The sequence below is a fragment of the Pristiophorus japonicus genome, chromosome 17 (genome assembly GCF_044704955.1).
Source record: "Pristiophorus japonicus isolate sPriJap1 chromosome 17, sPriJap1.hap1, whole genome shotgun sequence".
In the NCBI taxonomy this organism is placed as follows: Eukaryota; Metazoa; Chordata; class Chondrichthyes; family Pristiophoridae; genus Pristiophorus; species Pristiophorus japonicus.
The window spans coordinates 66,572,255-66,599,169 of record NC_091993.1 but is presented as its reverse complement, the minus strand read 5'-3'; the positions used below and the strand labels follow the sequence as shown (position 1 = coordinate 66,599,169).

The 26,915-nt window shown below is 45.5% G+C and overlaps 1 protein-coding gene across 10 annotated transcripts in view; it reads right to left on the bottom strand.

Moving 5' to 3' along the window:
• LOC139227771 (sodium-coupled monocarboxylate transporter 1-like) overlaps window positions 1-3,301 on the bottom strand; it is a 100,801-nt gene extending 97,500 nt beyond the window's left edge. For 4 of the 10 annotated variants that reach the window (XM_070858783.1, XM_070858789.1, XM_070858787.1 and 1 more), the window contains exons 1-2: window positions 2,886-3,300; window positions 2,168-2,642 (exon numbers count right to left, since the gene is read on the bottom strand). In XM_070858783.1, coding sequence (XP_070714884.1) covers window positions 2,168-2,521 — 354 coding nt within the window. In that variant the 5' untranslated portion in view covers window positions 2,522-2,642; window positions 2,886-3,300. Of the gene's footprint in view, window positions 1-2,167; window positions 2,643-2,861 lie in introns of all 10 variants that reach the window. The other 6 variants (XM_070858793.1, XM_070858784.1, XM_070858786.1 and 3 more) reach the window with 6 other exon arrangements.
• Window positions 3,302-26,915: the final 23,614 nt, after the last annotated feature.

Here is a 26,915-nt window from a genome sequence, read left to right as displayed (position 1 = left end):
AGAGGTGAGGTGAGAGTGACTGCCCTTGACAACAAGGCAGCATTTGGCCGAGTGCGGCCCCCAAGGAGCACCAGTAAAACTGAAGTCAGTGGGAATCAGGAGGAAAACTCTCCGCTTGCTGGAATCATACCTAGCACAAAGGAAGATGGTTGTGGTGGTTGGAGGTCGATCAACACAGCCCCAGGACATCACTGCAGGAGTTCTTCAGGGCAGTACCCTCGGCCCAACCATCTTCAGCTGCTTCATCGATGAGCTTCCCTCCATCATAAGGTCAGAAGTGGGGATGTTCGCTGATGACTGCAGTGGTCAGTGCCATTTGCAACTCCTCAGATAATGGAGCAGTCCATGCCCGCATGCAACAAGACCTGGACGATGTTCAGGCTTGGGCTGATAAATGGCAAGTAACATTTGTGCTACAGTGCCAGGCAATAACTATCACCAACAAGCGAGAATCTAACCATCACCCTTCGACATTCAACGGCATTACCATTGCCAAATCCCCCACCATCAACATCCTGGGGGCACCATTGACCAGAAACTTAATGTGACCAGCCACATAAATACTGGGGCAAGAATAGCAGGTCAGAGACTGGGTATTCTGCAGCGAGTGCCTCACCTCCTGACTCTCCAAAGCCGTTCCACCATCTAAAAAGCACAAGTCAGGAGTGTGATGGAATACTCCCCACTTGCCTGAATGAGTGCAGCTCCAACAATACTCGAAGCTCGACACCATCCAGGACAAAGCAGCCCGCTTTATGGGAACATGGGAACAGAAGTAGGCCATTCAGTCCCTCAAGCCTGTTCCACCATTCAATTAGATCATGGCTGATCTGTATCTTAACTCCATCTGCCCGCCTTGGTTTCATAACCCTTAATGCCCTGGCCTAACAAAAATCTATCAAGCTCAGTTTTGAAATGTTTAGCTTTTTGGGGAAGAGGGTTTCAGATTTCCACTATCCTTTGTGTGAAGAAGTGCTTTCTGACCTCATCCCTGAACAGCCTAACCCTCATTTTAAAGTTAGGCCACCTTGTTATGTACTCTCCAATCAGAGGAAATAGCTTCTCTCTATCTGCACTATCACCTTCTTTAAATATCTAATCTTGTATGCCATTGCTGTTTGTGGAACATTGCTGTATGCAATTTTACTGCCGTGTCTCCTACGTTACAAAAGTAACAATGCTTCAAAAGCATTTCATTGGCTGCAAAGCGCTTTGAGATGTCCTGAGGTCCTGAAAGGCACTATATAAATACAAGTTATTTTTTTAATAAACGGGTTCCTGCTTATTCAACAACAACAGCTACTTGCATTTATAGAACATCTTTAATATAGTAAAGTGTGCTAAGGCACTTCACAGGAGCACAATCAGACAAGAATTTAACACCTCGCCACATAAAATGATATTATGACAGGTGAACAAAAGCTTGGTCAAAGAAGTATTTTAAAGACTGACTTCAAGGAGGAAAGAGGCTTAGAGGTTGAGGGAGAGAATTCCAGAGCCAGGGGCTAGGCAGATGAAAGCATGGCCGCCAATGGTGGAGCGATGAAAATGGAGGAGTGCAGAGATCTCGGATGGTTGTAGGACTGGAGGAGGTTACAGAGCTAGGGAGGGGAGAGACCATGGGGGGATTTGAAAACAAGGATGAGAATTTTAAAATCGAGGCGTTGCTGGGTCAGAAGTCAATGTAGGGATGATGGGTGAACAGGACTTGGTGTGAGTTTGAATACAGGCAGCAGAGTTTTGGATGAGCTCAAGTTTACAGAGGGTGCATGGTGGGAGATCGGCCAGGAGTGCATTGGAATAGTCAAGTCTAAAGGTAACAAAGGCATGGATGAGGGTTTCAGCAGTGGATGAGCTGAGGCAGGGGTGGAGATGAGTGATGTTACAGAGGTGGAAGTGAGTGGTCTTGGTGATGTAGAGGATATGGGAGTGGAAGATCAGCTCAGGGTCAAATAGGACACTAACGTTGCGAACGATCTGCTTTAGCCTCACAGCGGAAGGGAGAGGAATTGAATCGGTGGTGAGAGAAGGAATTAGTGGCGGAGTCCGAAGACAATCACTTCGGTCTTTCCAATATACAGTTGGAGGAAATCTCTGCTCATCTAATACTGCAGGCCGGACAACTAACAGTTATTTAGTAAGATTTGCAGTTTTTTTTTGTCCTTACCTCATAGGTACTGGTGATGTTGAGTCTGTAGAATACAGGCAGGAAGATTTCAGCACTGACGATGCTCACTATGGCATAGCTGATGCAGAAGAGCAAGAACATGGCCCCATAGCGGTAAACCTCTGCCGGTGTCCCAATCACCGTAATCGCAGACATAAAGCTGGCAGTAAGGGACATGGCCACGGGCACTGCCGTCATCTGCCTGCCCCCCAGCAGGAACTGGGTGTTGGATAGTTGCCCCCTGGCTTTAACCGCTTGATAGCCTCCAATGGAAATAGAAATCAGCAGCATGACCACGAACACCACATAATCCCACACAGTGAACTGAGCCACTGGAGTGCCGGAGATGGACATTTCCAGCCAGGAGCAAAGTGGGTGTTGCACACTTTGGAGAAGGGAAAGTCCTTTGGAAAAAAAAGTTTGAAAAAAAACTTTAAAGTTTCAAAAACCTCGCATACCTCTGAAAAATCTTGTCCTGAAAGATAGAAAAATAATCCAAGTCAATGCCAATAAAAGGAATTTTCAGAACATTTGGTGAACGTGCCAAAAGGACTTTGCAGGAGGTATAATGGATAGAGTGTGTGAGTGAGCGAGAGAGAGAGACTGATAGCACATCACACACACACACACACACACACACACAGAGTCTGGACCATTCCCACAGCACAGCTCAAAGAAAACCTTTGTACTGCACCTTAAGGATTGAGTGACAATTCACCTTAACTTCCTTCAGGGATATTCACAATGAAATCACTGTCTCAGCATTGATTTATAACTACTTCTAACTGATATCATTTCTAATATGAGAGGCAGGAGCAGCGTCGGAGCGGCCGATAAAAGGTCCAGCGGGAGCTCGAGAGCCAGCGGCAGTTTGTGAGAGGCGGGAGCAGCGTCAGAGCGGCCTATAAAAGGCCCAGCGGAAGCTCGAGAACCAGCGGCAGTTGGTGAGAGGCGGAGTCGTCGTCATCATCATCATCATCATCATCATCGTCGTCGTCGTCATCATCATCATCATCATCATCGTCGTCGTCGTCGTCGTCGTCGGAGCGGCCCATAAAAGGCCCAGCGGGAGCTCGAGAGCCAACGTCGGAGCGGCCTATAAAAGGGAGACTTGTGCAGCTACAGCGGGAGAGAAAGCAAAAAAAGTAGAGAGGAATCTAAAGGTAATGTCACAGCCAATGTGGTAAGTGATTGGCTGGTGATTGGTGAGTAGCTTTTCTTTTTCTTTTTATATCAGTAAGTAAACTGTTACATTGTTGTTATGAATTTAAGTGTATCTAAGGGTTAAGGGATGGCAGGAGAGCTCGGTCACGTGATATGCTCCTCCTGTACCATGTGGGAACTTGGGGATACTTCCGGTGTTCCTGATGATTACATGTGTGAGAAGTGTATCTGCCTCCATCTGATGGACTGCGTTGTGGAATTGGAGCTGAGGGTGGATACACTCTGGAGCATCCACGATGCTGAGAATGACATAAGTGGCACGTGTAGTGAGTTGGTCTTACTGCATGAGAAGGATCCACAGCTAGCTAGGGAATGGAAGACCAGCAGGAAGAGTAGTACAAAGAAGGTAGTGCAGGGGTCCCATCTGGTCATCCCCCTGCAAAACAGATGCACTGCTTTGAGTGCTGTTGAGGGAGATGACTCATCAGGGGAGAGTAGCAGCAGCCAAGTTCATGGTACCGTGGCTGGCTCTGTTGTACAGGAGGGCACGAAAAAGAATGGGAGAGCGATAGTGATAGGGGATTCAATCATAAGGGGAATAGATAGGCGTTTCTGCGGCCGCAATCGAGACTCCAGGATGGTATGTTGCCTCCCTGGTGCAAGGGTCAAGGATGTCTCTGAGCGAGTGCAGGACATTCTAAAAAGGGAGGGAGAACAGCCAGTTGTTGTCGTGCACATTGGTACCAACGACAGGTTTAAAAAAAAAAGGATGAGGTCCTACGAGATGAATTTAAGGAGCTAGGAGCTAAATTAAAAAGTAGCACCTCAAAAGTAGTAATCTCGGGATTGCTACCAGTGCCACGTGCTAGTCAGAGTAGGAATTGCAGGATAGCATAGATGAATACGTGGCTTGAGCAGTGGTGCAGCAGGGAGGGATTCAAATTTGTGGGGCATTGAAACAGGTTCTGGGGGAGGTGGGACCAGTACAAACTGGACGGTCTGCACTTGGGCAGGACCGGAACCAATGTCCTAGGGGAAATGTTTGCTAGTGCTGTTGGGGAGGAGTTAAACTAATATGGCAGGGGGATGGGAACCAATACAGGGAGACAGAGGGAAACAAAAATGAGACAAAAACAAAAGACAGAAAAGAGATGAGTAAAAGTGGAGGGCAGAGAAACCAAAGGCAAGAAACAAAAAAGGGCCACTGAATATAAAAGGGCTGCAGGAGGGGTCAAAACTAAAAATCATGGTTTAAAAACTAGGATGAAAACACTCTACCTAAATGCACACAGCATTCGAAATAAAATAAATGAGTTGACAGCACAAATCATTACAAATGGGTATGATTTGGTGGCCATTACAGAAACATGGTTGCAAGGTGGCCAAGACTGGGAATTAAACATACAGGGGTATCTGATGATTCAGAAAGATAGGCAAGAAGGGAAAGGAGGTGGGGTAGCTCTGTTAATAAAAGATGATATCAGGGCAGTTGTGAGGGATGATATTGGCTCCAATGAACAAAATGTTGAATCATTGTGGGTGGAGATTAGAGATAGTAAGGGGAAAAAGTCACTGGTCGGTGTAGTTTATAGGCCCCCAAATAATAATTTCACGGTGGGGTGGGCAATAATCAAGGGAATAATGGAGGCATGTGAAAAAGCAACGGCAGTAGTCATGGGGGATTTTAACCTACATTTCAATTGGTCAGATCAAATCGCACGGGGTAGCCTGGAGGAGGAATTCATAGAATGCATACGGGATTGTTTCTTAGAACAGTATGTAACAGAACCTACAAGGGAGCAAGCCATCTTAGATCTGGTCCTGTGTAATGAGACAGGAAAAATAAACAATCCCCTCGGAATGAGTGATCACAATATGGTTGAATTTGTAATACAGATTGAGGATGAGGAAGTTGTCAAACGAGCGTACTATGCTTAAACAAAGGGGACTACAGTGGGATGAGGGCAGAGTTGGCTAAAGTAGACTGCAAACGAGGACTAAACGGTGGCACAATTGAGGAACAGTGGAGGACTTTTAAGGAGCTCTTTCATAGTGCGCAACAAAAATATATTCGTGAAAAAGAAGGGATAACCAGCCGTGGATAACCAAGGAAATAAAGGAAAGTATCAAATCAAAGACCAATGCGTATAAGGTGGCCAAGGTTCGCGGGAAACTAGAGGATTGGGAAGATTTTAAGCAACAGCAAAGAATGACTAAAAAAGCAATAAAGGGAAGATAGATTACGAAGGTAAACTTGCGCAAAACATAAAAACAGATAGTAAAAGCGTTTACAGATATATATATATAAAACGGAAAAGAGTGACTAAAGTAAATGTTGGTCCCTTAGATGAAAAGGGGGATTTAATAATGGGAAATGTGGAAATGGCTGAGGCCTTAAACAATTATTTTGCTTCTGTCTTCACAGTGGAAGACACAAAAACCATGCCAAAATTTGCAGGCCACAGGAATGTGGGAAGGGAGGACCTTGAGACAATCACTATCACTAGGGGAATAGTGCTGGACAGGCTAATGGGACTGAATGTAGACAAGTCCCTTGGTCCTGATGAAATGCATCCCAGGGTATTAAGAGATGGCGGAAGTTATAGCAGATGCATTTGTTATAATCTACCAAAATTCTCTGAACTCTGGGGATATACCAGCGGATTGGAAAGCAGCTAATGTAACGCCTCTGTTTTAAAAAAGGGGGCAGGCAAAAGGCAGGTAACTATAGGCCGGTTAGTTTAACATCTGTAGTGGGGAAAATGCTTGAAACTATCATTAATGAAGAAATAGCGGGACATCTAGATAGGAATAGTGCAATCAAGCAGACGCAGCATAGATTCATGAAAGGGAAATCATGTTTAACTAACTTATTCGAATTCTTTGAGGATATAACGAGCATGGTGGATAGAGGTGTACCGATGGATGTGGTGTATTTAGATTTCCAAAAGACATTCGATAAGGTGCCACATAAAAGGTTACTGCAGAAGATAAAGGTACGCGGAGTCAGAGGAAATGTATTGGCATGGATCGAGAATTGGCTGGCGAACAGAAAGCAGAGAGTCGGGATAAATGGGTACTTTTCCAGTTGGAAATCACTGGTTAGTGGTGTGCCACAAGGATCGGTGCTGGGACCACAACTGTTTACAGTATACATAAATGACCGAGAAGAGGGGACAGAGTGTATAGTGCAACAAAATTTGCAGATGACACTAAGATTAGTGGGAAAGCGGGTTGTGTAGAGGACTGAGAGGCTGCAAGGAGATTTGGACAGGTTAAGCGAATGGGCTAAGGTTTGGCAGATGGAATACAATGTCGGAAAGTGTGAGGTCATCCACCTGAGGGAGGGAGGAGGAGGAGGAGGAGGAGGAGGAAGAGGAGGAGGAGGAGATAGTAAAAGGGAATATTATTTGAATGGGGAGAAATTACAACATGCTGTGGTGCAGAGGGACCTGGGGGTCCTTGTGCATGAAATTCTTTTAGAGTTTATCTGTAAAACAAAACATTAAACCGTGCCACCCGACCTGGATGACACACCAGACATTTACAAGGCCCTTTTTTTTTTTCCTTTTTTTGTGTTTTTCTTTTTTTTGTTTTTTTTTTGGGGCACTAAAATCACACTTTTTTTCCCCCAGTGCCCCCTATAAAAGGGAAGGGGGACACTAAAAGCACCGGCAATTAAAAAAAATTAAACTTTAAAACGTAAAATCAAATTAAAATCTGGTTGCCGGGCGTGATGATGCACTCCAGTCCCTCCGGTGCCCACCTCTCGCGGAAGGCCGCGAGCGTTCCTTGTGCATGAAACACTTTTTTTTTTTTTTTTGGAGTTTATCTGCAAAACAAAACACATTAAACCGTGCCACCTGACCTGGGTGACACACCAGACATTTACAAGGCCTTTTTTTGTTTTTTTTTTTTTTGTTTTTTTCTCTCTTTTTTTTGGGCACTAAAATCTCAATTTTTCCCCAGTGCCCCCTATAAAAGGGAAGGGGACACTAAAAAAACACCGGCAATTAAAACAAATTAAACTTTAAAACGTAAAATCAAATTAAAATTTGGTTGCCGGGCGTGATGATGCACTCCAGTCCCTCCGGTGCCCACCTCTCGCGGAAGGCCGCGAGCGTTCCTTGTGCATGAATCCCAAAAGGTTAGTTTGCAGGTGCAGCAGGTAATCAGGAAGGCGAATGGAATGTTGGCCTTCATTGTGAGAGGGATGGAGTACAAAAGCAGGGAGGTCTTGCTGCAACTGAAAAAGGTATTGGTAAGGCCGCATCTGGAGTACTTCGTGCAGTTTTGGTCACCTTACTTAAGGAAGTATATACTAGCTTTGGAAGGGGTACAGAGACGATTCACTAGGCTGATTCCAGAAATGAGGGGGTTACCTTATGATGATAGATTGAGTAGACTGGGTCTTTACTCGTTGGAGTTCAGAAGGATGAGGGGTGATCTTATAGAAACATTTAAAATCATGAATGGGATAGACAAGATAGAGGCAGAGAGGTTGTTTCCATTGGTAGGGGAGACTAGAACTAGGGGGCACAGCCTCAGAATACGGAGAAGCCAATTTAAAACCGAGCTGAGAAAGAATTTCTTCTCCCAGAGGGTTGTGAATCTGTGGAATTCTCTGCCCAAGGAAGCAGTTGAGGCTAGCTCATTGAATGTTTTCAAGTCAAAAATAGATAGATTTTTAACCATTTAAGGGTTACGGGGCGAGGGCGGGTAAGTGGAGCTGAGTCCACGACCAGATCAGCCATGATCTTGTTGAATGGCGGAGGAGGCTCGAGGGGCTAGATGGCCTACTCCTTTTCCTAATTCGTATGTTCTTATGTTCTAAACTTTCAACTTTCGTGAATAATTAAACATCACACTATAGGCCCCAAGTTGCCACACGATAAAAAACGGACGCCCGTTTTTTGCGCCGAAAACACCCATGTCTGCTTGGCACGGCGCCCAGGGATGCGGAGCCTACCACTCGCGCCGATTTTGTAAGTGGGAGGGGGCGGGTACCATTTAAATTAGTTTTTTTCTACCGGCAACCCTGCGCGTGCGCATTGGAGTGTTCGCGCACACGCAGTGTGAAGGAAACCTTGTCACTCAGCCATTTTTTAGTTCTTTGTAGCTGTTTAATTTTTGAACATTTTTTAATCAAAGCACATTGCCATCAGCACATCAGCACTGAGGCTTCTTGCAGCAGTGAGAAGGCTGCAGGAAGCCTCAAAGTTGAGGCAGTCGTTTCCCGACGGCCTCCCCCCCCCCCCCGTGGGAACGAACGGCTGCCTCTTTTCCCCCCCCCCCCCCCACGTGGGAACGAACAGCTGCCGCCTTCCCCCCTTCCCCTCCCCCCTCCCCCCCCCCCCCCCCCCTGAACGAACGGCTGCCTCAACTTGTGAGGCTTCCTGCAGTATTCTCCCTGGCTGAAGCAATTTCACACAGGTAGGAAGATGGTTTATTTAATCTTTTCTTTGCTTATAAATGTTTATTCAGGTTGGATTTATTTGTATAATATTTGTATAAGTATAAATAAGGATTTATTATATAATTTAGTGACTTCCCGCCCCCCCCACTTTGTTCTGGACGCCTAATTTGTAACCTGCGCCTGATTTTTTTAATGTGTAGACAAGGTTTTTCAGTTCTACAAAAATCTTCTCTTGCTCCATTCTAAGTTAGTTTGGAGTACGTTTTCACTGTGGAAACTTTGAATTCAGGCGTCAGTGGCCAGACACGCCCCCTTTTGAAGAAAAAATTCTGTTCCAAAGTGAAACTGTTCTAACTGACTAGAACTGCAGAAAAAAAAATCTGGAGAATTGCGATTTCTAAGATGGTCCATTCTCCACCAGTTGCTCCTAAAAAAATCAGGCGCAAATCATGTGGAAACTTGGGCCCAATTGTATTTATATTTATGTTTAAAAGGGCTTTATGGGCTACTGTCTAATTCAAAATGGTTTACCCATGTAAATATTTGAATTTACAGCTCTGGAAACACCAACAGATTTTCTCGGCTGCACCCTTGCAGTTTTGCCAATGTTAACACACACTTTTTGTAATCAGTCCTTCGATTCTTGGATGTCACATATCAGGCTTCTGAGAATGGTTGCCAGAAGTTGTGTGGTTCCACGTCTCTTCCTTTAAGTCAGTCTTTAAAATAACTTGCTCTTTGATCAAAGAGGTATTATTTAAATGGAGAAAGATTGCAAAATGCTGCAGTACAGCGGGACCTGTGGGTACTTGTGCATGAAACACAAAAGGATAGTATACAGGTACAGCAAGTGATCAGGAAGGCCAATGGAATGGTTGTACAAGGTATTGGTGAGGCCACACCTAGAATACTGTGTGCAGTTTTGGTTTCCATATTTATAAAAGGATATATTTGCTTTGGAGGCAGTTGAAAGAAGGTTCACTAGGTTGATTCCGGAGATGAGGGGGTTGACTTATGAGGAAAGGTTGAGTAGGTTGGGCGTCTACTCATTGGAATTCAGAAGAATGAGAGGTGATCTTATCGAAACGTGTAAGATTATGAGGGGGCTTGACAAGGTGGATGCAGAGAGGATGTTTCCACTGATCTTAGAATAATAGGTCGCCCATTTAAAACTGAGATGAGGAGAAATTTCTTCTGAGGGTTGTAAATCTGTGGAATTCGCTGCCTCAGAGAGCTGTGAAAGCTGGGACATTGAATAAATTTAAGACAGAAATAGATAGTTTCTTAAACGATAAGGGGTTATGGGGAGCTGGCAGGGAAGTGGAGCTGAGTCCATGATCAGATCAGTCATGATCTTATTGAATGGCGGAGCAGGCTTGAGGGGCCGTATGGCCTACTCCTGTTCCTATTTCTTATGTTCTTCTTCCCGCCCTTCCTCTCCTGAAGATGGTGATAGATTTGTTAGTTACAAACCCCAACTCATTGATGGCAATTGCAATGCCCCATCCTGACTCCCACCCCACCATGCCTCAATAAAGAGCATTGTTGTGCATCTATTCTGTATTACAAAGTATTTACAGCAGAGGCAGGCCATTCAGCTGAACAATTCTATGCAGGTGTTATGCTCCATACGAGCCTCCTCCCACCTCTCTTCATTTTACCCCATCAACATATCCTTCTATTCCTTTATCCCTCATGTGCTTATCTAACTTCTTCTTGAGTGCATCTATGCTATTTGTCCCAACCACTCCCTGTGGTAGCGAGTTTCATATTATCATAGAATTATAGAAATTTACAGCACAGAAGGAGGCCAATCGGCTCATCGTGTCCGCGCCGGCTGAAAAAGAGCTATCCAGCCTAATCCCACTTTCCAGCTATTTGTCCATAGCCCTGCAAATGCATATTCACGCACTTTTTAAATGTGATGAGGGTTTCAGGCAGTGAGTTCCAGATCCCCATCACCATCTAGGTCAAAAAAGTTCTCAACTCCCTGCTAATGCTTCTACCAATTACTTTAAATCTATGCCCCTGGTCATTGACTGCTCTGCTAAGGGAAATAGGTCCTTCCTATCCACTCTATCTAGGCTCCTCATAATTTTCTACACTTCAATAAGGTCTCCCCTCAGCCTCCACTGTTCCAAAGAAAACAACTCTAGCCTATCCACTCTTTCCTCATAGCTAAAATTCTCCAGTACTGGCAACATCCTTGTAAATCTCCTCTGTCCCCTCTCTCGTGCAATCACATCTTTCCTGTAATGTTGTGACCAGAACTGTATGCGGTACTCTAGCTATGGCCGAACTAGTGTTTTATATATTTAGAGCATAACCTCCCTGTTCGTATATTCTTTGCTGCGGTTAATAAAGGAATGTATCCTGTATGCCTTCTCAACCACCTTATTTATCTGTTGTGTTACCATCAGGAACTATGGACTTGCATTCCAAGGTTCTTCTGTTCCTCTGTCAGCTGTGACTCAGTGGATAACACTCTCTCTAGTTGGGAGGAGCTAAGAGTGAGCAGGTGCTGCTGATTGCTGCAAGGATTTGGAGTGAGTTTGTAAAATGTTGTTGGGTTTTTGGGTTGTGTTGTGTTTGGTTGTGCTGGGCCCTCCAGAGGACAATGCTCCCAGGAATAAGGAGATACAAGCTTGGGATATTATCCAGGCAGTACATGAGGGCTGCAGTGAGGGAAGTTGCTTTGCCTGTCGACCGAAGCTAAATGTTGGATTCAAAGTGACGGTCTGTGGCTGAGAGGAGGTGGAAAGACTTTTACTGAACCTGAAGGTTGGTGAGAAGTACTTGGATGTATCTCTGCTGTATTCTGAAGAGGTGGTGCTCTCATTCTTAAACCTGCCGGTTTATGTTGAGAATGATGTGCTGATAAAAAAAAGTTGGAGTCGTGGAACATTAAAATTTGCCCAGTAATAAAGAAAAGATACTATCCAGAAATGCGGGTAGCAGATGGAACGTGTTATGTAAAGGTGCGGTTCCCTACAGCATGAAATTACCCTACAGCATGAAGTTTGAGACAATGGAAGATGTGCAGTACTTCCGGGTACTGCATGATAAGCAGGTGAAGGTTTGCTATTACTGTTTTGGACACTACCATCTTGTAAGAAGCTGTCCAGACCTGGAGTGTTATAACTGCAGCGGGTCGGGACACATTGCTTGGAGCTGCAAGCTGTGAGGTGTGTCACAAAGGCCCCATCCGCTGTGAGTGGGAGCTGAAAGGAAATCCCTTGAGTGACGCGGAGATGGGAGAAGGAGCAGGAGGTGTGAGTGGAGTGGCCAGAAGAGCGGAGCAGGCGGAGGACACAGCTGCTGAATGGAATGAGAAGAGTGCAAGAAGAGGCAGAAAATTATGGAGCAGAGAACAGGATGGAGATGGTGGAAAATACACCAAGTACAGTGGAAAAGGACAAAGACAGTGGTGGATAGCACAGATCACAGACAGAGTCGAGCCATAATATGGCTCGCCTCTCCCTGAAGAATCAGGTGTCCATGTGGGGAGCGGAGGCGGGTGCGGGATAAGTGCAAGTACTTGAAAGAAAGACTGGGAGTCGTACATCTCTGGGAGCAGGAGGGGCCAAGACAATGAGGGTGCAAGAGGCAGGAGCCTTAAAGGGGCAGCACGATGGGAGCGGGGAGACAAAGACGCCAAAAGGGAGCAAGATGGGTGGAGACGCGCCATTGTCCCAGAGAGAGAAGAAATGGGGAGCAAGGGTCAGCGATAGAGCTGAGACCAAAGGGAGCAGCACTGTTGGCGAAACCATGTTAGCAAGAAGACTCTCTGGGGGTGATTATGGCCCAGAAATTCCAATGTCCTGGGTCAGTACGGAGTTTCAACAGACCCAGGAAGGCATTGGAAAAGCCAGTTTTCAGCGCTCAATGATTCGCAGATCGGGAGCGCGGATATTTACACGGGCAAGATTGTGGGATTTACCCATATCTTGCCCAGCAAATGTCCTCTCAACTCTTGTGCAGGTACATAGCCTACTTTTACAGGCATAAGACTTTAAAAATATGATTAAAATAAAATTTAAAAAAAACATATTTGTCAAAACCCTGCTCATTCAGGTAATGTTATTTTAAATCCTAACCCTATCTTTTTTTAAATCGGCATATTTTTTTTCTTTAAAAAACATTTATAACAATTTTAATTTCTATTCATGTATTCGTGAGGTGTTTTTTTTTACATGTTTTATGTAGCGTTTGTGCGTTTTAGGGTTTTTCTCATTCATAGTAATAGGAGATTCATAACTTATGAATCTCCTATTACTATGAATGAGAAAATACTTGCCTGTGACTGGGTGTCCAGACCCACGTGACTCCTGCGGACGTCCCGACGTGAACGCGCTGTGACACGCATTCAGGAGAGGCCTCCAGACCGGGATCTCCAGTGGGCCTCGCAGCTTAAGGCAAGTGCACATTTTATTTCTATTCTACAATGCTTTTTCCGCGGGAAGTCCTCGAGAGGGATTTCTGGGCCTATGTATCTGACTGGGAACAGGGACAGGAGATTACAGAAGAGCTTGAGAGTGAGGAGTCAGATGAGGATGGAAATATGGAATTGGAGGGTGGGGTGGCATCATGTGGAAAGGGAAAGATTAGTGAGGGGCAGAAGGAGGGAGAAGGTGCAGCTCCGTTAATGTAAATCTAATGTAAGGAAGAGGCTGAAACTGCAGGGAAGGTTCAAACAGGAGGTGAGAAAGAGCTGGAGGCTGCAGGAGAAAGCAATAGCTGCCCAAAAAGGAGGGAAGAGCTAACTGATGGGGGATTATCAGGTACACTTCCTTTATTTGAAGCAATTATTACATTGGTCTCAATAAATATGAATGGATTGAAGGGGGAGAAGAAATTGCAGCAGTTGTTGCAGTGTTTTAAAGGCACTGACCTGTTGGGTCCAAAATTCAGTACTGCTGGAAAGCTGGTGCTCCTCCCATCTTTTTGTGGCCATCAGCTCTAAAAGTGAACAAATGGGTTCCAGCGCTAATGAATCCTTCCAAAGTGGAATTTTCACGGTGTGAGTGTTATCTTCACTGAGAAATTCAGCATGTGGGTAAGGGTTTCTAACGAGCCAAAAGCTCCCTGGCCTTTTTAAAGACCAGGGTTTGCAGCAAGGTCCTGAGGGGGAAGGAGTCTGGAAGGATAGCTGGTGGAAGAGGTGCAAGGAGAGCTAACAGATTCATAATAAGAACATAAGAATTAGGCCATCTAGCCCCTCCAGCCTGCTCTGCCATTCAACAAGATCATGGCTGATCTGGCTGTGGACTTGGCTGCACTTACCCGCCTGCTCCCCGTAACCCTTAATTCCTTTATTGGTTAAATATCTATCTGTGATTTGAATACATTCAATGAGTGAGCCTCAACTGCTTCCTTGGGCAGAGAATTCTACAGATTTACAACCCTCTGGGAGAAGAATTTCCTTCTCAACTCGGTTTTAAGTTGGCTCCCCTGTATTTTGAGGCTGTGCCCCCTAGTTCTAGTCACCCCGACCAGTGGAAACAACCTCTCTGCCTCGATCTTGTCTATCCCTTTCATTATTTTAAATGTTTCTATCAGATCACCCATCATCCTTCTGAACTCCAACGAGTAAAGACCCAGTCTGCTCATTCTATCATCATAAGGTAACTTTCTCATCTCCGGAATCAGCCGAGTGAATCATCTCTGTACCCACTCCAAAGCTAGTATATCCTTCCTTAAGTAAAACTGCTGCAGTATTCCAGGTGCGGCCTCACTAATACCCTATACAGTTGCAGCAGGATCTCCCTGCTTTTGTACTCCATCCCTCTCTCAATGAAGACCAACATTCCATTCGCCTTCCTGATTATCTGCTGCACCTGCAAACTAACTTTTCTAAAAGAGTTTCATGCACAAGGACCCCCAGGTCCCTCTGCACCGCAGCATGTTGTAATTTCTCCCCATTCAATTAATTTTCCCTTTTACTGTGTTTTTTTTTTCCCAAGGTGGATGACCTCACATTTTCCGACATTGTATTGCATTTGCCAAACCTTAGCCCATTCGCTTAACCTATCTAAATCTCTTTGCAGCCTCTCTCTGTCCTCTACACAACCTGCTTTCCCACTAATCTTTGTGTCGTCTGCAAATTTTGCTACACTACACTCTGTCCCCTCTTCCAGGTCATCTGTGTATATTGTAAACAGTTGTGGTCCCAGCACCGATCCCTGTGGCACACCACTAACCACTGATTTCCAACTTGAAAAGGACCCGTTTATCCCAACTCTCTGCTTTGTTAGCCAGCCAATTCTCGATCCATGCTAATATATTTCCTCTGACTCCGTGTACCTTTATCTTCTGCAGTAACCTTTTGTGTGGCACCTTATCGAATGCCTTTTGGAAATCTAAATACATCACATCCATCGGTACACCTCTATCCACCATGCTCGTTATATCCTCAAAGAATTCCAGTAAATTAATTAAACATGATTTCCCCTTCATGAATCCATGTTGCATCTGCTTGATTGCACTATTCCTATCGAGATGTCCCGCTATTTTTTCCTTAATGATAGCTTCAAGCATTTTCCCCACTACAGATGTTAAACTAACCGGCCTATAGTTACCTGCCTTTGGCTGCCCCCTTTTTTAAACAGAGGCGTTACATTAGCTGCTTTCCAATCTGCTGGTACCTCCCCAGAGTCCAGAGAATTTTGGTAGATTAGAACAAATGCATCTGCTATAACTTCCGCCATCTCTTTTAATACCCTGGGATGCATTTCATCAGGACCAGGGGACTTGTCTACATTCAGTTCCATTAGCCTGTCCAGCACTACCCCCACTAGTGATAGTGATTTTCTCAAGGTCCTCCCTTCCCACATTCCTGTGGCCTGCAGATTTTGGCATGGTTTTTGTGTCTTCCACTGTGAAGACGGAAGCAAAATAATTGTTTAAGGTCTCAGCCATTTTCACATTTCCCCATTATTAAATCCCCCTTTTCATCTTCTAAGGGACCAACATTTACTTTCGTCACACTTTTCCGTTTGTACTGGTCCCACCCCCCCCCCCCCCAGAACCTGTTCCAATGCCCCACGAATTTGAATCCCTCCCTGCTGCACCACTGCTCAAGCCACATATTCATCTGTGCTATCCTGCGATTCCTACTCTGACTAGCACATGGCACTGGTAGCAATCCTGAGATTACTACTTTTGAGGTGCTACTTTTTAAATTTAGCTCCTAGCTCCTTAAATTAGTCTCGTAGGACCTCATCCCTTTTTTTAACCTATGTCGTTGGTACCAATGTGCACCACGACAACTGGCCGCCTTTTTTTTTTAGAATGTCCTGCACTTGCTCAGACATCCTTGACCCTTGCACCAGGGAGGCAACATACCATCCTGGAGTCTCGATTGCAGCTGCAGAAACGCCTATCTATTCTCCTTATGATTGAATCCCCTATCACTATCGCTCTACCATTCTTTTTCGTGCCCTCCTGTACAACAGAGCCAGCCACGGTGCCATGAACTTGGCTGCTGCTGCTCTCTCCTGATGAGTCATCTCCCTCAACAGCACTCAAAGCAGTGTATCTGTTTTGCAGGGGGATGACCAGATGGGACCCCTGCACTATCTTCTTTGTACTACTCTTCCTGCTGGTCTTCCATTCCTTAGCTAGCTGTGGATCCTTCTCATGCGGTAAAACCAACTCGCTACACGTGCCACTTATGTCATTCTCAGCATCGTGGATGCTCCAGAGTGAATCCACCCTCAGCTTCAATTCCGCAACGCAGTCCGTCAGGAGATGGAGGCAGATACACTTCTCACACATGTAATCGTCAGGGACACCGAAAGTATCCCTGAGTTCCCACATGGTACAGGAGGAGCATATCACGTGACCGAGCTCTCCTGCCATCCCTTAACCCTTAGATACATTGTTATTATGAATTTAAGTGTAACAGTTTACTTACTGATATAAAAATAAAAAGAAAAGCTACTCCCCAATCACCACATTGGCTGTGACATCACCTTTTGATTCCTTTCTACTTTTTTGCTTTCTCTCCCGCTGTCGCTGCACAAGTCCGCCTTTTATAGGCCGCTTTGATGCTGGCTCTCGAGCTCCCGCTGGGCCTTTTATAGGCCGCTCCGACGCTGCTCCCGCCTCTCGTATTAGAAATGATATCAGTTAGGAGTTAGAAATCAATGCTGAGACAGTGGTTTCATTGTGAATATCCCTGAAGGAAGTTAAGGTGACTTGTCATTCAATCTGTAAGGTGCAGTGCAATGGTTTTCTTTGAGCTGTGCTGTGGGAATGGTCCAGACTGTGTGTGTGATGTGCTATCAGTCTCTCTCTCTCTCTCTCTCTCTCTCTCTCGCTCACTCACACTCTCTATCCATTATACCTCCTGCAAAGTCCTTTTGCTATTTGGCACGTTCACCAAATGTTCTGAAAATTCCTTTTATTGGCATTGACTTGGATTATTTTTCTATCTTTCTGGACAAGATTTTTCAGAGGTATGCAAGGTTTTTGAAACTTGACAGTTTTTTTTCAAACTTTTTTTTTTCCAAACGACTTTCCCTTCTCCAAAGTGTGCAACACCCACTGGCTGGAAATGTCCATCTCCAGCACTCCAGTGGCTCAGTTCAGTGTGTGGGATTATGTGGTGTTCGTGGTCATGCTGCTGATTTCTATTTCCATTGGAGTCTATCAAGTGGTTAAAGCCAGGGGGCAACAATCCAACAGCCAGTTCCTGCTAGGGGGCAGGCAGATGACGGCAGTGCCCGTGGCCATGTCCCTTACTGCCAGCTTTGTCTGCGGTTACGGTGATTGGGACACCGGTAGAGCTTTACCGCTATGGGGCCATCTTCTTGCTCTTCTGCATCAGCTATGCCATAGTGAGCATTGTCAGTGCTGAAATCTTCCTGCCTGTATTCTACAAACTCAACATCACCAGTACCTATGAGGTAAGGACAAAAAAAAATTGCAAATCTTACTAAATAACTGTTTGTTGTCCGGCCTGCAGTATTAGATGAGCAGAGATTTCCTCCAACTGTATATTGGGAAGACAAAAGTGATTGCCTTCAGACTCTGCCACTAATTCTTTCTCTCTCCACCGATTCAATTCCTCTCCCTTCCGCTGTGAGGCAAAAGCAGATCTTTCGCAACGTTCGTGTCCTATTTGACCCTGAGCTGAACTTCCACTCCCATATCCTCTACATCACCAGGACCACTTACTTCCACCTCTGTAACATCACTCCTCTCCACCCCTGCCTCAGCTCATCCACTGCTGAAACCCTCATCCATGGGTTTGTTACCTTTAGACTTGACTATTCCAAAGCACTCCTGGCTGATCTCCCACCATGCACCCTCTGTAAACTTGAGCTCATCCAAAACTCTGCTGCCCATATTCAAACTCACACCAAGTCCTGTTCACCCATCATCCCTACATTGACTACTGATCCAGCAACCCCTCGATTTTAAAATTCTCATCCTTGTTTTCAAATCCCCCCATGGTCTCTCCCCTCCCTAGCTCTGTAACCTCCTCCAGTCCTACAACCATCCGAGATCTCTGCGCTCCTCCATTTTCATCGCTCCACCATTGGCGGCCATGCTTTCATCTGCCTAGCCCCTGGCTCTGGAATTCTCTCCCTCAACCTCTAAGCCTCTTTCCTCCTTGAAGTCAGTCTTTAAAATACCTCTTTGACCAAGCTTTTGTTCACCTGTCATAATATCATTTTATGTGGCGAGGTGTTAAATTCTTGTCTGATTGTGCTCCTGTGAAGTGCCTTAGCACACTTTACTATATTAAAGATGTTCTATAAATGCAAGTAGCTGTTGTTGTTGAATAAGCAGGAACCTGTTTATTAAAAAAATAACTTTTATTTATATAGTGCCTTTCAGGACCTCAGGACATCTCCAAGCGCTTTGCAGCCAATTAAATGCTTTTGAAGCATTGTTACTTTTGTAACGTAGGAGACACGGCAGTAAAATTGCATACAGCAATGGCATACAAGATTAGATATTTAAAGAAGATGATAGTTTCTCTCTATCTGCACTATTTCCTCTGATTGGAGAGTACATAACAAGGTGGCCTAACTTTAAAATGAGGGTTAGGCTGTTCAGGGATGAGGTCAGAAAGCACTTCTTCACACAAAGGATAGTGGAAATCTGAAACCCTCTTCCCCAAAAAGCTAAACATTTCAAAACTGAGCTTGATAGATTTTTGTTAGGCCAGGGCATTAAGGGTTATGAAACCAAGGCGGGCAGATGGAGTTAAGATACAGATCAGCCATGATCTAATTGAATGGTGGAACAGGCTTGAGGGACTGAATGGCCTACTTCTGTTCCCATGTTCCCATAAAGCGGGCTGCTTTGTCCTGGATGGTGTCGAGCTTCGAGTGTTGTTGGAGCTGTACTCATCCAGGCAAGTGGGGAGTATTCCACCTTGGCCACCTTATACGCATTGGTTTTTAATTTGATACACTCCTTTATTTCCTTGGTTATCCACGGCTGGTTATCCCTTCTCTTACCGCCCTTCTTTTTCACTGGAATATATTTTTGTTGAGCACTATGAAATGGATATGGAGTGGGAGACACTGATGGACGGTGTGGAGGACAGAAGAAGAATACTGTTTCCTGACGTGGGGAGACCTGGCAAACCAGGAGGGTGCTGGCCAATCTGCACCCGGCCCTTCTAGGGTGGTAATAGGCTGACACCTCCTAGCTCTGGGTTGACGAGGATCCTCCTCCTCCTGTGTCTCCTTCTCCTCCTCCTGCACCTCCTCCTCCTGCTCCTGGACCACCACCTTGTCCTCTTCCTCAGGTGGTACTACTGGCTTGACCTCCAGCGGCTGTCCCCTAACGATGACCAGGTTGTGCAGCATGCAGCAGACAATGACAATGATGGAGATCCATTGAGGAGTGTACTGCAAGGTGCCACCAGAGTGGTCCAGGCACTGGAACCTCTGCTTAAGGATGCCTATGCACTGCTCGATGTGCCACCAGGTGCATCAATGAGCATCATTGTATGCATGCTCTGGCGCTGTCCTGGGGTTCTGCAGTGGAGTGAGCAGCCAAGTAGACAGGGGATATCTCTTGTCCTCAAGCAGCCAACCGCAATCCTGATTCAGGCCCGTGAAGACAGCGGGCACACTGGTCTGGCGCAGAATAAACGAATCATGGCTGCTGCCTCCCTTACCCGCTGCCTGTCTGCATGGTGCTGATGGCGCGCCTTCTCCTGCGCCTTCGAAGCAGGTGTACCAGGTGTCACCCTCCAAACACTCCTCCCAGGGTGAACCCTGCCAAGCAGATCTCTGCAGCCCACAGGCCTCCACTAAACAGTCAAACCTGAAAGTTGTACAAAAGTATGTGCAAACCTCTGAGCAGCACTCAGCAGGTTGAATGGAGCCAAAATACTTAATAAAAGATAAATACAGTGGATGCTGTAATAAATAAAAATACTAAAATTAATAAAACTATTTCCCTACCAAAGGGCCCCAATCGCAGCAACACTCCAGAGATGTCTCGTTCGAGCACCGACTCGAATACCTCACTGGGGCACTGCTGGGAAAAGGCTTCCCTTTTTGCAGCTAAAAATCCCTGTCCTCGGCACTTTTCAGCGGCCTACACGCTGCAGAGCTCACCGCCGAAAAGTTGCCCTTCATCATGCCGTTTCCAGCAGAAGTGCACACCGCACAAATCCACCCCCCCCCCCCCCCCCCGCACCCCCCACCCGGGCTGAATATGGCCCAGGGAGGGAAAATCATCCGACTGCGGCAGCAGATCGTTTTTTTTTTTGTTTCCCCCCCCCCCCCCACCCCGGTTGCCCGCTCAAACTTTGCATCCCTTTGGCGACAGTGAATTTCAGCCCCATTGTGTCTGCAAGAAACCTTTTGGGATGAGGATAGCCCAGAAAGTGTTCAGAAGGTTTGGAAAGGAGAGGTGTTTGCAAGTTGCTCAAATAATAACCGGAGAGGGGTGGCTGTTTTAGTGAGTTTGTCCATAAGAGGTTTATGGGGAACGGGTAGGAAAGTGATAGATCACCCATGATCTTATTGAATGGTGGAGCAGACTCGAGGGGCCAAATGGCCTACTCCTGCTCCTATTTCTTAAGTTCTTATGTTCTAGAACATTGCCTTGGTAGACAAGGACATTGAGGGGAGGTTAGTACAGCTAAAGGTAAAAATGGAGGAATTAAATATCTTTATTATCTATGCGCCGAATGACCATTGCAAGCGACGGGAGTTTCTTCGGTGGTCATTTACAGAAGTGGCAGAGGCGAAAAACCCTTGAATAGTGAGAGATTTTAATCTATTTTTCTCTCAGATGGGCATTTCAGCCCAGAATTCAATCCGGATAAGTGTGAGGTAATGCATTTGGGGAGGTCTAATAAGGCAAGGGAATACACATTAAATGGTACGACACTGAAAAGTGTAGAGGAATAGAGGGACCTTGGAGTGCAGGTCCACAGATCCCTGAAGATAGCAGGCCAGGTAGATAAGGTGGTTGAGAAGGCATACGGAATACTTACCTTTATTAGCCGAGGCATGGAATACTAGAGCAAGGACGTTATGATTGAACTGTATAAAACACTGGTTAGGCCACAGCTGGAGTAATGCGTGCAGTTCTGGTCACCACATTCCAGGAAAGGTGTGATTGCACTGGAAAGGGTGCAGAGGAAATTTACAAGAATGTTGCCTGGATTGGAGAATTTTGGCTATGAAGAAAGATTGGAGATGCTGGGTCTGTTTTCTTTGGAGCAGAAGAGGCTAAGGGGAGAGCTGATTGAGGTGTATAAAATTATGAGGGGCCTGGATAGAGTGGATAGGAAGGACTTGTTTCCCTTGGCAGAGGGGTCAACACCAGGGGGCATAGAGTTAAAGTAATTCGGGGGAGGTTTAGAGGAGATATGAGGGGAAATTTCATAACCCAGAGGGTAGTGGGGAACTCACTGCCTGAAAGGGTGGTAGAGGCAGAAAGCCTCACCACATTTAAAAAGTATTTGGATGTACACTTAAAGTGCCGTAACCTGCAGGGCTACGGACCAAGAGCTGGAAAGTGGGATTAAGCTGGATAGCTCTTTGTCGGCCTGCGCAGGCACAATAGGCTGAAATAGCCTCCTTCCGTGTTGTAAATTTCTATGATTCTATGATTATCTTTAAGGATGATAACTCCAGAGGGATGATTGTAAAAACGATGGCAAATTTATATTTGAGAGACTTGTGGAGGGATCGGAACCCCATAAAAAGGGAGTTCTCCAGAAGGGGTTGGGTGAGTGATGTTTTAAAACAGAGCCGAATAGATTTTGTGTTAATGCGGGAAGGGTTAAGTTCTGAAGTGATGGAGATTTATTATAAAAAAGTATTTTTTAGTGATCACTCGGCTTTGGTTCTTAGAATTACAAACAGCAGAGTTAAGATCGGTCCAGGGGTGTGGATTTTAAACAGTCAATACCTGAAATAAATTACTTTACAAAGAAGGAATTTTAAATATAATAAATGCTCGGAATGAACCTTTTATTCTTGAAAGAAAAAAGAGTTTGGTGAGACAATTTCAAATGAGGTAAAAAAAATGTCAGTACATTATGGGAAAGAAAGAGCAAAAGCTAACTTGTGTTGACAAGAGAATATAAATAGAAGATTTACAGATACCTGTAAAGCAGTTGATGGAGGGGATAAGGAAGCAGAGGCTAAGTGCAAGGTTTTAAAGGAAGAGTGGGAATTATTGCAAGCTCAAATGCAAGAGAGCCATTCTCCTTGCAAAGGCTAAAGATGCATTGGAGGGAGAAAGATACACTAGATATTTTCGAGAGCAAGAGAAGTTGCGACAAAGGTTATCATTAATTGGAGAGTTGAAGGTTGGGGAAAAGATCATTAATAAAAGTGGGGACATTTTGGAGGTGGCTAGTAACAGAAACATAGAAACATAGATATTTGGTGCAGGAATAGGCCATTCGGCACTTCGAGCTTGCACCGCCATTCAATAAGATCATGGCTGATCATTCCCTCAGTACCCCTTTCCTGCTTTCTCTCCATACCCCTTCATCCCTTTAGCCGTAAGGGCCATATCTAACTCCCTCTTGAATATATCCAATGAACTGGCATCAACAACTCTCTGCGGCAGGGAATTCCACAGGTTAACAACTCTGAGTGAAGAAGTTTCTCATCTCACTCCTAAATGGCCTACCCCTTATCCTAAGACTGTCCCCTGGTTCTGGACTTCCCCAACATCGGGAACATTCTTCCTGCATCTAACCCCTCCAGTCCATCAGAATCTTGTACGTTTCTGAGATCCCCTCTCATCCTTCTAAACCCAAGTGTATAAAGGCCCAGTTGATCCAGTCTCTCCTCATATGTCAGTACAGCCATCCCTGGAATCAGTCTGGTGAACCTTCGCTGCATGCCCTCAATAGCAAGAACGTCCTTCCTCAGATTAGGAGACCAAAACTGAACACACTATTCCAGGAGAGGTCTCACCAAGGCCCTGTACAACTGCAGTAAGACCTTCCTGCTCCTATACTCAAATCCCCTAGGTATGAAGGCCAACATACTATTTGCCTTCTTCACCGCCTGCTGTACCTGCATGCCAACTTTCAATGACTGATGAACCATGACACCCAGGTCTTGTTGCACCTCCCCTTTTCCTAATCTGCCGCCATTCAGATAATATTCTGCTTTTGAGTTTTTGCCCCCAAAGTGGATAACCTCACATTTATCCACATTATACTGCATCTGCCATGCATTTGCCCATACACCTAACTTGTATCAAGAACTATATACACAAGAAGACATTTCCGATGGAGAAGGTTAGTACTTTTATTGAAAAGAGTTTAAAGGAGAATGAGAGAAGCATATGTGACAAAGAAGTAGGATTAGCGGAAATTAAAGTAGCAATAAATGGAATGAAGGCGGGGGGCGGAGGGGTGAGGGTGGAAATCCCAGGGTCCAATGGACTAAGTGCAGCATTTTATAAAGAATTTTTAGAGACTTTGGGCCCGAATTTGATGAAGGCCTCCACCCTCTAGTGCTGCCCGATGGCTGCCGAGGTCCCTGATGGTCCTTTGGGTGGGATTTTCATCACCCAGGTCCCTCGAAGGTTGGCGGGTGGCAAATCTGCAATGTACGCTGCCAATCTGGGCGGCAGCGGGCAGGAGATCTCAAGGATGGAGTCAGGCCCACGGAGGGTCGAAGAACCAAAAATAAAAAGCATCAAAACCAAAAAAAAACATCAGAAGATAAGGCCATCAAATTAGGCCCATTTAAGTCCATTGGCCTTAGAGGTTTTTAAGGAGATTAAAATTGAGGGAAGCCTGGCCCCATCTATGAAGAGAGGTATCATAAGCTTAGCTTATAAATATAAAGGGGATAGAAGGGATCTGAAGAATTGGAATCTCATATCATTAAATGTGGATTATAAGATCTTGGGACCCCATCCAGGTAAGTACCTGTAAGGAAATAATTTAATTAAAATTCACTAACCTTTTTTACAGAATCTTCACCGTTGAGGACAGAGCTGCCTGCACTCAGCGGTCTGCCGCCGATTCCAGCTGATTCCTGCCTGCATGAATCTGGCATCTCGGCAGGCGGGATTGTAGTTTTGCGCATTGGCTGTCCGCTGACGTCGGCGGGCGCTTCCCAGCGGCTCTCCCCTCCCGCCCACTCCAGGCCACGATGAAAGTGGCACTGGGCGATCTGACCAAAGGAATGTGGGCAGTAAGGACATCAAATTCGGCCCCTTTAAATCCATTTTTTCTAGAGATTTTTAAGGAGATTAAAATTAAGGGAAGCCTGGCCCCATCTATGAGGAGAGGTATCATAAGCTTAGCTTATAAACATAAAGGAGATAGAAGGGATTTGAAGAATTGGAGGCCCATCACATTAAATGCGGATTATAAGATCTTGGCGAGGGTTATGGCAAATCCTTTGAAGGAGGTGATGCCGCAGATAATTTTGCCCTCAGTCCGATGGAGTCGTAGGCTGGGAAATCACAGATTCTGTGGTCTCAATCCGAGATGCGATAGAACTCATGGAAGAGGGGAGCTTATGTGCTAAAGATAAATCAAGAGAAAGCCTTTGATAGTCTCTCATGAGTTTTTATTGATGGTTTTGTAAATATTTGGTTTCGGGAAAAATTTCATTCAGTGGATAAGGATTTTTAATTCAAACATATTTAGCTGTGTTAAATGTAATAGCTTTTTATCCAAGTATTTTCCGATACAGAAGACAGTGAGACAGGGTTGTCCCCTGTCCCCATTGTTGTGCACATTGGTAGCAGAACCATTAGGTTGCATGATGCGAATGGAACAAGGCGTAATCGGGATTGCGATTCCCAGTTCCAGTCGGTGATACACCAATATGCAGATGATAACCTTAATGTTGAGAGATTGGGAGTCAGTGAGGAAAGCTATGGGAGTAGTGGGGGAGTATTGTAGAGCTTCCGCAGCCAGAGTGAATGATAGTAAGTCTCAATGTCTGGCTGTGGGGAGGAGTGGTTAGACGAAAGCCCTTTGAAGGCGTGAAAGATTTGGAAGTTCTGGGGGCGCATATGGGGTGCAAGACAGATAGCGATGAAGTGGATTGATTAAATTGGGAACCGAAGGTTAGGAAAATTAAGATGATTTGGGGAAGATGGGAAAGAAGGTGGTTGAAAGTGCAAGGAAGAGTGACAGCGGTATCAGCTCTCTTGCTATCTAAACTATGGTACTTATTGACGGTGGAGGGTATTCCTGAGTGGGTGGAAAATTCCATACGAGAGACTTGTGTGTGGTTTTTATGGGAAGGGCAACCAGCCTTGGTTGCTTACATTACCAACATTGGACGGAGAAATCAGGGAGAACTCAATTTCCCAAATACTGATTTGCAGAAAAAATCATTTAGAATTAAATGGGTGAAGTGATTTCTGCAGAAGTCAAATACAAGTTTTTGGAAGTGTTTTCAGCATTTTTTAAAAATTGAGTGGGATGAGGACCGGGAATATTTTATATGGAATACAATATGTTTTTGAAATCAATTAAACCTCTCCCTAGGTTTTATAAGGGGGTTGCAGAGATCACAGACCCCATCCACGTCCGGACCGGGGTCAAACAGGGCTGTGTCATTTCCCCAATCTTCTTCTCAATCTTCCTTGCTGCCATTGCTCCACCTCACAGTCGACAAGCTTCCTGCTGGAGTGGAACTAAACTACAGAACCAGTGGGAACCTGTTCAACCTTCGCCGTCTCCAGGACCGATCCAAGACCACCCCAACCTCTGTCGTCGAGCAACAGTATGCGGACGATGCCTGCATCTGCGCACAAAGAGGCTGAACTCCAGGACATAGTCGACGTGTTTACTGATGCATACAAAAGCATTGGCCTTACGATAAACATCAGTAAGACAAAGGTCCTCCACCAGCCTGTCCTCACTGCACAGCACTGCCCCCCAGTCATCAAGATCCACGGCATGGCCGTGGATAACTTAGACCATTTCCCTTATCTCGGGAGCCTCCTATCAACAAGAGCAGGCATCAATGACGAGATCCAACACCGCCTCCAGTGTGCCATTGCTGCCTTCGGCTGCCTGAGGAAAAGAGTGTTTGACGACCAGGCCCTCAAAACTGTCACCAAGCTCATGGTCTACAGGGCCGTAGTAATACCAGTCCTCCTGTATGGCTCAGAAACATGGACCATGTACAACAGACACCTCAAGTCGCTGGAGAAATACCAGCAATCATGTCTCCGTAAGATCCTACAAATCCCCTGGGAGGGCAGATGTACCAATGTTAGCGTCCTCGTCCAGGCCAACATCCTCAGCATTGAAGCACTGACCACACTTGATCAGCTCCGCTGGGCACATCGTTCACATGCCAGACACGAGACTCCCAAAGCAAGCACTCTACTCTGTAAAGACTGGAAGCATCGAACCCCCAAGGATTTATTGGACATTGCGTTTAATATTTTTCTCACAGCAGAAAGAAAGCTGGAAGCTGTTTGTGGGAAGGGCCCAGGTGCGGCTCCATTTTGGACTTGGAATGATGGGCAGGGATTCTGCAATGACAAAGGCCAACATATGGCAGGAGGTGAGCTAATGGAGTCCATTGTTAGGCAAGGTGACCTGGTCAATCAGTGATTACCTGAATGAGCTAACAGAACAATAGAGAGCTATTAAGCCCAGACTGCCTGGAAGCGCAAACCCATCACTGGACTCAAACACAGGAAGCCTCGGAAACAAGGAACTTTATTGGGCAA